This window comes from Esox lucius, chromosome 16 (assembly GCF_011004845.1).
Source record: "Esox lucius isolate fEsoLuc1 chromosome 16, fEsoLuc1.pri, whole genome shotgun sequence".
Classification (NCBI taxonomy): Eukaryota; Metazoa; Chordata; class Actinopteri; order Esociformes; family Esocidae; genus Esox; species Esox lucius.
Genome location: NC_047584.1, coordinates 17,149,873 through 17,161,989, shown reverse-complemented (window position 1 = coordinate 17,161,989; position 12,117 = coordinate 17,149,873). Strand labels below are relative to the sequence as shown.

Here is a 12,117-nt window from a genome sequence, read left to right as displayed (position 1 = left end):
CAATATGTGAGCACCTCAGACTTCCCTATACAATGACATGCTATAAAAGTACAACAAAGATTTAGAGTTTAGCACAGAGAATAAGGAGCTGTTCTGTGATCATTTAGCTTTAGCACACCGGGAAGCTGATTTGGTGGAGGCAAATGTTAATACGGCATTACAACGAAAATCGGCCAACAAAGCCACTGGCCCAGATATCATCAGCAACCATGTTCTGAAATCCTGCCACTAGGAATTATCAGGTGGGTTCTGTGGTCTGTTTAATCACTCATGGAGGGAGCACATAAAACCAGTGCTGTGGGAACCAACCGTACGCTCAGTGGACATTTATCTGCTGTCCGAAATAACCAGCAGGCCGTTCCGTTAACACCAGTCATAATAAAATGTTTTAAACTCTATGTTCTCTTCCAAAAACCAACACATCGTAGAGACCCTTCCATTTGCCTATAAGCAAAAGAGATGTTTGCTCTCGAAGCACACTGAGTGTCTACAATTGGACCAAATACCTAATCATAGACCTTAGAAGGACACCATCAGCTCCAAAGATCATCACCATCAGTGGCCAGAGAATAGAACAGCTGGAAGCGTGGAAGCAGAAATCACACAGGTTAGTAATAAGCTGAAGCCAACAGTTCACGTGTTATCAGCATGTCAACCCAGAATGTACTTCCTGCATTCACTTAGAAGACTGAGTGTTAATCATTCTGATTTAATACTTCCACAGATGATTTGAGTATAACATTAAGTGTAGCCAGGTTTGGCTCCATTGTATGCCAATCAGAATATCCTAGAGTTGTTTAGGTCACTAAGATTGTTTGGAGAAAGCAAAGGGCCTTCTGAGACCTTTACATGAAACAGAAGAAAACAAATCTCATCAGATCTTATACGCCTGCTGAACAATATACACTCACCTAAAGGATTATTAGGAACACCATACTAATACTGTGTTTGAGCCCCTTTCGCCTTCAAAACTGCCTTAATTCTACGTGGCATTGATTCAACACGGTGCTGAAAGCATTCTTTAGAAATGTTGGCCCATATTGATAGGATAGCATCTTGCAGTTGATGGAGACTTGTGGGATGCACATCCAGGGCATGAAGCTCCCGTTCCACCACATCCCAAAGATGCTCTATTGAGTTGAGATCTGGTGACTGTGGGGGGAATTTCAGTACAGTGAACTCATTGTCATGTTCAAGAAACCAATTTGAAATGATTCGAGCTTTGTGACATGGTGCATTATCCTGCTGGAAGTAGCAATCAGAGGATGGGTACATGGTGGTCATAAAGGGATGTACATGGTCAGAAACAATGCTCAGGTAGGCCGTGGCATTTAAACGATGCCCAATTGGCACTAAGGGGCCTAAAGTGTGCCAAGAAAACATCCCCCACACCATTACACCACCACCAGCAGCCTGCACAGTGGTAACAAGGCATGATGGATCCATGTTCTCATTCTGTTTACACCAAATTCTGACTCTACTATCTGAATGTCTCAACAGAAATCGAGACTCATCAGACCAGGCAACATTCTTCCAGTCTTCAACTGTCCAATTTGGGTGAGCTCGTGCAAATTGTAGCCTCTTTTTACTATTTGTAGGGGAGATGAGTGGTACCCGGTAGGGTCTTCTGCTGTTGTAGCCCATCCGCCTCAAGGTTGTGCGCGTTGTGGCTTCACAAATGCTTTGCTGCATACCTCGGTTGTAACGAGTGGTTATTTCAGTCAAAGTTGCTCTTCTATCAGCTTGAATCAGTCGGCCCATTCTCCTCTGACCTCTAGCATCAACAAGGCATTTTCGCCCACAGGACTGCTGCATACTGGACGTTTTTCCCTTTTCACACCATTCTTTGTAAACCCTAGAAATGGTTGTGCGTGAAAATCCCAGTAACTGAGCAGATTGTGAAATACTCAGACCATCTGATCCCACCTGCTTTCCTGGAAAATTAGGTAATTCAATTAAATATGATAACATGGAAGTATCCACAGGATTGAACAATCAGATATACCCAGCAGAACCCAGAAGAATGAATTATCAACTTCTATGGAGCTGTGTTAATTTTGGCAGCTTTTTTGATGTTTTCACTTGAATCAGTCTACTATATCTCTGGACATCAGGTCTACTGTAGTTGGACAAAATTATCTAATTCTGCACATGGCAGAAGTAAGTGGTAGTCAAAATATTATAAAATTTTCTTATTTAATAGAAAAGAGCAATTACTAAAATAAGACTTCAGATTACAGATTTTTTGTCACATTTTAGTAAATAAATTTTTGCTATGAAATCATGCATATTTAGCCCCCATCATATGCAAAATCAAAATGTATGGTCCAACTACATTTGGGCTGTTTAGAGGTTTAAAACACTGATAAAATCGAAGTAAGACTAAAGCAGGTGACAAAATAAACACTGTTGAGGAGGGGAACCATTACAGACAGCATTGGCCAAACACTCTATATACACTGCATAAACAGTGTATGACTCTTCCTGCAACACGACAGAAGAAGGCTGATGACTTTCTAAGCAAACAACAGTACACCCTTGGCTAACAGTATGGAAAGTCGACTACAGTTAAACCAATGACGACGACGTTTTTGAGACATAACTGCTGTGCATTGAGGGCGGTTTGAAGTACATAGTCAGATAACATGAGCTACTTTCTAACTAAGTTACAAAGCCCTTTGAAAAGTATTATCCACCACGCCAAGGGCGTGTGCGTGTGCGTGTGTATCCAAGAGAAAGGACAATGTCTATGTTTACTTGACCAATTCGTTGTATGCTACTTCCTGTGACAGCGTGGTGGCGGTGAGGGCGGGGCAGTGAGCGCAGCAGGTACACATCCTGGTTCCCGTGGCCCTTTACTTGTTTGATGATGTTTCAACTACAAACGTCCACCGGGAGATGGGAAAATGGCGAGCAGCGCAGAACAAATAGTCGCCACCAGCCCGCCCGGACAGTGAACTAAGCCCCCAAAGTACAGTATATAAACCTCAGTACTGAGCACATAGTCTAGAACAGTCTAAACACACCTGACGCTGGGGAGTCTCAGTGCTCTACACTAGAATTGTCCGACCTGTGGTCAGACCGTTGGCTATAAGGTGAATGTGAATTCCAGCCCACTCAGACTGCTAAAACCTGTGGTTTACAGACCGTACATAGTTCTGCAAGTCACACCACTCAATGATTTACCACAGATTAGGACACACCTAGGAAAACAATTCTGACTGGAGTGAGAGACAGGGAGATGAAGGGGTTAACTCTTTCCTTACCTTGGGACTATGGCGCAACCAATTGTTTCAAAAGCTCTTTAAAGCCTTAATAAACACAACGCAACACTACATAAAATGCTAGATTGTGCAACAGATATCTCTGAGAGAAAGTGCATGTGTTGTAAGGACTGTTAGGGCCGGAGCCCTGTGTATTTATCATGAAGCCTGTACTAGAGGGTTAGGAATAGAGTTGAGTCAAACATCCCTGGTTTAAATGCCAGCCAATAAATAAAACCTACCCTTTAAATCATCAATAAGAGCAACCCCTCTGTGACACAGAGCATGTTCACACTACGTTAGTTTTATCTACATGAACGAGGCCTGCTGCCATATTTGCGTCAAATATGCTTCTTTTTTTTTTATGGAAATGGATGAAGAAGTCAATTGTCGCATTTTACCTTCCACGGTAACACTTTTCCGACAGATACTTCCTGTTGCTATGGAGGTCAAAAGACAATGTCTCTCTTAATGTGTAGTGGTTGGTATTGTCCTCCCAGGTGTATAAATACATTATCTGTGGAATCCGTTTTTTATTTACTCATTGAGAAACAACTGAAAACCTCCGGCACCGAAACAACTCTCCTGTCACCCGACACAGCACTTGTTTGACAGGGGGCATCGCGTTAGTCACCAGGCAGACAACAGTGTGTTTATATGCCTTCCAGGTTAGGGTTCTGGCCAAAGTGCAGCTCTCGCATGTGATATGCCTTAACATGTAGTGATTGGTTGCTTAATGTGTATAGAAACCAAATTGTTAGTAGTCTAAACAGACTCAGACTCACTCAGAAAAACAATGCTTTCAAAGGACTACATTTAGCAATTTCTTCAGACAAAGATAAATACAAACATCCACTGACTTCAAAAACCGTGCAGATACAATGTTTGGTGACAGAATGAAGGCATAAACAGACCATCTTTGCACCTACACAATTTAAATGTTTTTTTTCCTGTGTCTGTTTTTGTAAGATGTGTCCGTCTCAGAATTGTGTATCACTACCATGACATTGTCCCTGTGTCTCTTTAGGGGGGACAACCCAGCTTCTTATGGGTACAGGACAGAAGCATTGAACAAAGTTAGCACTCCCTCAGAAAGACATATGACAACCACAATGTTTTAAAGAAAGTCAAGCAGAACAAGCCCATTTGGTTCAGTGCTAATAAGACACAAGTACAGTTGTCTGTCTTAATGAATACACAACCCAATCAGCTGAGAAAGTCTTTCTCCATACATGCTACTGCATAACACCTATCCTCCCATGGTCAAGGGTTGGAATGAAAGTGTCTTGGAGAAACATGACAAAGAGGACCTTTCTTCTTAACGGGACAGCTCCACTGAACAGACTCAGGTTACACACAGGGACATAATCCTGCTGCAATCTAGCACACAAAAGACTTCCTCTCTCCTCTGATAGTGGGCCAGGGCTCTGGAGTGGGCTGTAAGGCCGGGCCGGGCCTGTTCAGACCAGTACACTGACAGAGGAGAAAGGATGGGCCACGACTGGTGGGGGCTCGAGCCTTTGGGATGAAAATACATTTCAAACGGTCAAAATGCTAATGTCTACGCTTTCCAGTGACACTAAAAGACAGCAGTTGTCACTTGCTTTTCAAATGAAATCCAAACACCTTCAGCAAGAGCCCACCTGTCACAGGCAATACACCTACTGCCAAAGGAAAAAGCGTCTTGTCTCCAGAGGAGCCCCGTTTTGGGAAAGCAAACAGATTACTCAACTCTCTAGGCAAGTGAGGCTACACCTATGGAAACAAATGGAGAAGCACCGAAAGAGAAGTCATTCCTGCTTGCAAGTGAAATGTTGATGCTCCAGATTTTTCCATACAGTGTAGGAGAGACCAGAGGAAGCGTTGCCGTTCTGAGTCAACACACAGCAGGAGACTAGAGATACTCCAGGGTGGAGTGTTTCCAGGAAGTCCTGGCCCGAGGAAGACATCGTTTAACACTATGCCCACTTCAAACAGTCTGACAGCAGTTAAGTCATGACTAATCCAAAATAGGACACCTACCACGTTTCAGACGCTCCCCTGAACCAATATGGATCAAATTAAAAACGGGTGAGGTGAAATGTATTTCTAACCAGTAAACCCTAAACACCTGCACCCTTTTGGAGACACCACAGCCATCCACCTTCAGCCTATTAGAAGTGAGCAACAGGGAGGAATGAATTGTGAGCAGCACATGCCAGGGCAAGACCCGGCCGTTTACAACAATCCAGCATTACTATTTCACAACCAGAGGAAGAACACTGTCAACCAGCAGATGTGTCACATCGCACTAGCAGTCAGGCCCTAACATGAAGACACCCTGTAATCTCTATTATCGGGACAACAACACCGCTAATCATCCATCCATCTTTACTACAGAAAACCACGACAGGCGGTCTTTACCGAAAACATGCCTGATTACGGAGTTCGCCGTTGCTCGAATCCCCCCCCCAAAACATTCGTGCACTTCGCTTTCACCGTGACCGTGCTCTGTCAACACAGAGCCCGCAGCTGGGCTGTTTTCTGCTCTGTCACACTTTCGGACAGACATACAGTTGTTTGTGTTTTGTCCGCCGGGTCAGCTACCGGTCCCCTCTCCCTGGACCCGACCCCCTCCCTAGGGCACCCTGCCTGGCAGGCAGATGGGCATCCACACCCTGAGATAACGACACACATTTGAGGGCCTGCATAAACACTGAACAGTTCACAGTGTACGGAATGACTCAGCGTGATTGGTTGTCCCCTGTTCTGCTAAAATGCTGATGGACTGTGGTGATAATGGGAGCAAGCCCCTCCTACTTTGATGATGTTTACACGTGTTTCAGTGGAAATTGAGAAATTGGGGTTGGGGGGGGTGGGGGGTGGGTGGGAATGCCATACAAAGGCCCAGACAGAAATGTATTTTGATGAGATAAGAATAGCCTATAGCTTAGCATCTTTTAAATCACTCAGCAACTGCCAAGAGTGCACATAGTCCAGGCTGATCATTAACATAATAGAGGGGCCTTCTGAGAGCAGGAATGGGTTGTTGTTTCCCAAACTGATTTAATTGACCGTAAATGCAAACAATAAATAGCAAAACCAGGAATTCCACCCCCTCATCGCTATCAGTGAATGATTTGGCACCGGTCTGTAAACGAGATCATACAAGTGAAAGAACATCTACACTTGTGAGTGTAGAGTACAGTGGAGTTCAATGGAGTACAGTAGATTACAGTGGGGTAGAGTCAGGGTTCCATTACAGCAGTTCCATGCCGGCTGTCCTCATTTAGCTGGGGCTCATACAGAGCCCTTATGTAATGTCAACAATGTTTCCAAAAATACCCCCTGCAGCATTCCAGACTAACATCCACAAATATGTCCTCACAACTACTAAGTAGTGCTTTAGAAGACCTCAGACCTTTTAAGCCAGACAAAAGTAAGCCAGTGAATATCCCCATGAAACCCTATTATGAGATTTGAATTGGTAAGGGACAAATTCGCTATTTTGCAACATTGCGTGAAATCCTCACCCTGAAAAATGCCTGTGGGCAAGGAAAAACTGTCATCTCTGGTTCGATGTTGTTCAAACCGACATAACAAACATCAGGGGAAAGGTGTGACCATAGTTTGTGTTCTCATCCTTGAAACGGTCCCTCTGTTGATTCAACCATAGCTGCAACATCACGCGGAACAAAGATACCTTCTGAGGAATCAAAGAACGCCTCCTAAAAATATGTCTACACAACTAAGCAATGGCAGACATCCTTCGTTAATAGCTGTTTTACACTACAATACATTTCGAATACTTGAGCTAATATATTATTTCGTATTATAAAGTCACTAGTTCAAATCCTGAATCGTGATTGTCAAAAAGCTGTGGTATATGAGACAGTATACCGCGGGTAAGTCATCACATGACAATCTCGGTTTTATTTGCTTGGGGTAACTGGTTTATAATAGCAATAAGGAAACTTTGAGGATTGTGGTATATCGCCAATATACCACGGCTTCGTGCTGTATCCAGGCACTCCACGTCACGCCTAACAACAGCTCTAAGCCACGGTGTATTGACTGTTCAAAATAATTATGAAGTACCAAGAAGTTACTTAAGACATGACATAGACTATGCTTATCGCCAGAAAGATGACAAGAATTGGCTAGGAAGAGGCAGAGTAACCTGTTCTTTCTACAGGGAGCTGGAGGGGTTTTTAGCTCATGAAACGCCTCCATGCCTGCATGTGATAAGAGGGTGATTGAGGCGAAGGAATTAGCCATAACATCAAAGGAATTGCAATTTTTTGGGTTTGTGTAGCTAATATTAACTACATACAGTTTCTGTATGAAAAGACCTCTGGACAGTGATAAGGGGCTGGTCATGTTGCTGCGTGGCATATCCCTTGTTCCAAGCACCAACCATCTGTCTGGCCTGTCTCCGGGTACGTAACACCACTATGGGACCCTACTGTAATGTCTGCATTCTTGAAGGTTTGTAAACTTCAGATTAACAATCTAAAAAATAGCCTGTGTCAATCACCGAACACATGCTTACCCGTATAGGCGATGTTGAGAACTTGATCTTTCTCCTTGGTTGTGATTCCTCCTCATCGGAAAGGCCAGGGACCTCCTCAAAGTCCTCCTCCTCACAATATTCCTCCTCTGGCTCTTTTTCCTCTTCATCCTCCTCCTTGATGATCTGGTGGGAGTCTCTATCATCCACAAATGCCGCGTTCTCAATGCCGTATACCACTGGGGAAACCTTGCAGGGTTCCACCTGTTCCTCCTGCTCACTCTCCTCCTCCGGAACCTCCTCTTCAAGCTCTTTTTCGGCGTAATCCTCCGCTCGATCCACAAGACTCGTCTCTTCCTTGTTCTCCTCTTTTGGTTCATGCTGTGACTCCACTCCACTCACTTCCTTTCCCTTATCCAATATAATCACTGTCCCCTCGCCTTCTCTGTCTGCAATCCACTTAAGGCCCTCATCATTCACACTGACCACCTTCGGTGGTGATTCTTCTAGCTCAACGTTGATCTCTTTTGGGGGTTGCACATTCAGCTCATCAAAGACATTGTCATCGACATTCTCATCTTCAGTCTCCTCGCTTTCTGATGACTCATTTTGGACCACTACAAGCTCAGCACGGACCATGCCAGGCAGAGATGAGGCCTGGCTCGGGGGCTTTTCCCTGGTGGGACTCTGTGCCAACTGCCCATCACTCTTGGCACTGTCTGAAGTTTTGGCCTTGTTGCCACTGTTAAAGCTATTGCCAAATGTGCTAGACTGTTTTTGTTCCCTGGGGGACGGACTGGAGGGGTTTACTCCATTGCTTCCCGCTGATGGTCTGCTGAAACCATCGCTGGTTGAGGGAGAGCGCTTGTAAGAGCTATGACCACCTGGGGATATGGGCTCTGGGGATATGGGCTTTGGAGTGGCATTGGCTGTTTGGTTAATTTGTTTGGGGGTGGTGTTTGTGACTGGGGAGGTTGGTTTGAGGATGACACTACTAACTATGGACGTGGCTTTGTTAGTGGAATCATCAGTTGAAGAAGTGGACTTGTAAAAACTGTCCCTTGTCGGAGATATTGGCAATGAGCGATCTGTGGGACTGCATACTTTAGGTGACATTTCTGTGGCTTGCATCTCATTGTCACTGTCTGCAATAAAGTTGTCGAGCCGTCTGGAAATGGGTCCGGCATTGAGTGACCTGGGCATGTGTTTTGTCTCCTCAGTATCGCTCCTCTCATCAGGCCGGCTTCTCGTGACTGGTGTGGGGCCAGGCTCGGTTTTAATGTTGCTAGTCTCAGTGGACCCTGACAATCTCCTGGTGCTTTTCACCCCATCAGACACACTTCCCAGAGATACACGGGTTACAACCCTGCTGGCAGACTTCTCAGCTGCAGGTTGTTCTTTTATGCTCCTCTCAAAGAGTTTTCTAGTTGATGAAAACTTCTCTGCTAAAGCTGCTTTGTCAATTTCGACATCTTCACCCTTGGCGGTTTTCTCTAAACTTGGAGATTCTGGACTGGTGGCACTGTTCAAGTTAGATTTATGTGTGGGGACTACAAATGGCACCTTTGGTGAGGAGACTGGGGACAAGTCGACTTTCAAAACAGTTTTTACCTCTTGAATCTCTTGCTGCTGACCATCCATCTGCAAGAAAATATTCTTTATCTTGTTCACCCGATTACCAAAAGGCCTCCCCCTCGTGTCCTCCCGGGTGTCGCTAGACCCGTTTGCATATGACTTTGCTGCTCCGTCGGATTTCGTCCCATCAAAGGTGCACTTTATAGCATGGAAGTCCGACTTGTATGCATTTCTATGCGGCGACGCACTCCTCAGTGTCCTTTCCGCTTTGTTTTCGGCTTTTAACATTTTCGAAGCGTACTTGTTGTCAATCTTGGAAAGAGATTTTAGAAGTTTAACTTAATTCTACTGGGTATTTCCTTGTTTCTTGTTTTTCTACTGTGCCATGGGTCCCTCTGAGATTCTCCGGCTCCTCAAATCATGCGTAAAGTGGTGGTCATCTACAAAGAAAAGAGCAGATTACACGTAGCTGTTAGTAGTGGGCTACCAAACCTATCCAGTAATTTGAATTCCATAGACATCGAAGGCTACTTCGGGCTGCTTCAAAGCGTATCGCTTTTTTTCTCTCACCACTACATTGTTGTAGACTCTTACAAAGGATAGCCAACAAATGATAACTAATAGCCTATGGTCAAACGGAATTCTGAACGATTTTCTTTTTAACACTGTAACACAGACCGTTATAAACACATTATATAGCAACGTGTTCACTTCACTACCGTAGACTATTGCGAAAAGGTTACATTAGGTCACAATGAAGTAAATTATCGAAACTAAATGTTTTTTTAGTATAACAATTCGTAACCACTTCAAAAAGTCGGTCAAAGATGGTCAGAAACTCAAACACAGAAACACGTTCTAACTGAGAGATACGTTCGATACAAAGTGGTGATCGGTTTCATTGTAACAATTCCAAGTAAATCGTGATCCAAATGTTTCAGCTTAACCGCACGAAAATTCATTAACTTTGTATTTTACCTCCTAAGGTACTTGTTTCATCGTCCCAGGCGCTGAAGGCTCCTCATCAGGTAACTCTTGTGTAATTTATATTCCCAAACTTGTCATTTCTTCACCGCCATCAATCCCCTTTCCATAGTTTCCCTCCACCCTCCTTGTACTCCAGACACAGACCTGTCGCGCTACCGCGCGTACCCTCGCCCTCTGGCGCGCCATACGATCAGACAAGAGCGGGGGCGCGCACAGGCACATTCCAGGACTGAAAACCAATGCTTGCAGAACCAAACCCCCACCCCTTTTTGAGTGCAGGTTTCCTCATACAGACATGAGATTTGGGTTAATGGCGTGGGAAAGAGTATTACTGTAGTTAATATAAAATGTAATATTAAATATATGGAGAAACGCACCTACCGTATGGCGGCAGCAAAGAATAACGAGCTAGAGAAAAAATATGCTTACCCAATGCCACACCTATCTCATTAGGTAGCTATGTAGTTGATTTCCAGCTGCTCTTCATGATAGTCAGTATTGTTTTATGAATGTTTCTGGATAGCAATGTGGATGTTCTGAATGTTTCAAACAAGTGGCTGTGATTTTGAAAATCAATCTGTAGGCTTTATTTTATGCAACTTTAGAACAGGGAACAATATCTGCAAAATCTTGCCCTAGCCCTCCCTTTCTAATGGTCACCTGAATGATTCAAATGTCAGGTAAATGACACTCAACCAAGATAAAATGAAACATGATCCTATTGTTTCATAACTGTCAATTGTCTAATAACATTGCTCCAGAAAAGGTGACCTGTAAAGAAAACCAAAGGTTCCTTAAAGACACTATTACCTAACTGAGGATCCGTGCTGCATTGCAAAGCCAAACTACTCTCCCTCACTAAGCAAATAGGTCACCATCACAGTTTTCTCTTTCTCTTCTTTTCTCCCTCTCTGTTTTCCTGTCTCTCTCTTTCTCCCCCTGTCTCTCTCCAGCAGCCTATGCAGCCAGTCTCATAGAAAACATGACTGTTTTTTTTTTTCTGTGCTTGTTTTAAATGGATCAAAAAGTACACTGAAACTGATGAGTGAAATTCATCAGAAAGACATCAGAAATGGTGGTGTTTGCACAAGCAAGGAGAGACAGTCTTCTTCATGAAGAACACCATTACACATAGTAAATAGAGAAGATTACGTCAAAGAGTTGATATAAATATTTATTCAGTAAAATAAATTCAATCAACCTATCACAGTCAAATGTTTGCACACATTCCCCCCTAAAAACAATTTAGCAAATTAATGAATTACTTCAAACTAAACATGCAATACAATGCAGCTATTGTATAATTTTACAGGCAAAAGAGTGAAAACAGTTCTTTCATATGTAAAACTGAGCATCTACTTACCATGCAGCCCTTGAAAACTGGTTGCCACCCTGAGAATTGTAGTCGTGAACCAAATAGTGCCAAAGTTTACATTCATCTCCCCACCCTATGTCCATATACTTGACACCTATATAACATATAATTCAAAAACACCAAGGATTTGTTGATGTTCTTGAGATCAGCCACAGGCTCACTGTAAAATAATTTTGTGACACCTCCCAGGTGGCACGAAGACCTAGTTTTCAAAAATACCAACCAATCAAATAGAAAGGGGAATAGAAAAGGCAAATGAAGTTGAAGAAGAAAGAGCTTTGAACTCCACCCTCCCAGATGTCAATATAACTTAACTGGATATTGTCCAACATGTCAAAACCAATAAAGAACCAGACATGATCGAATGTGCACAGGCTGTGATCACTTTAAAAGTCAATGTTCAAGACTAACAAATGTTTTAAAAATGG

The 12,117-nt window shown here is 43.5% G+C and overlaps 1 protein-coding gene across 4 annotated transcripts in view; it reads right to left on the bottom strand.

Annotated features, from left to right (window-relative positions):
• Positions 1-11,824, bottom strand: part of ppp1r9ala (protein phosphatase 1 regulatory subunit 9A-like A) — a 30,712-nt gene extending 18,888 nt beyond the window's left edge. For 3 of the 4 annotated variants that reach the window (XM_020054855.3, XM_010879869.5, XM_020054857.2), the window contains exons 1-2: positions 10,306-10,497; positions 7,795-9,767 (exon numbers count right to left, since the gene is read on the bottom strand). In XM_020054855.3, coding sequence (XP_019910414.1) covers positions 7,795-9,615 — 1,821 coding nt within the window. In that variant the 5' untranslated portion in view covers positions 9,616-9,767; positions 10,306-10,497. Of the gene's footprint in view, positions 1-7,794; positions 9,768-10,305; positions 10,498-11,677 lie in introns of those variants that run through there. The other variant, XM_020054856.3, reaches the window with a different exon arrangement.
• Positions 11,825-12,117: the final 293 nt, after the last annotated feature.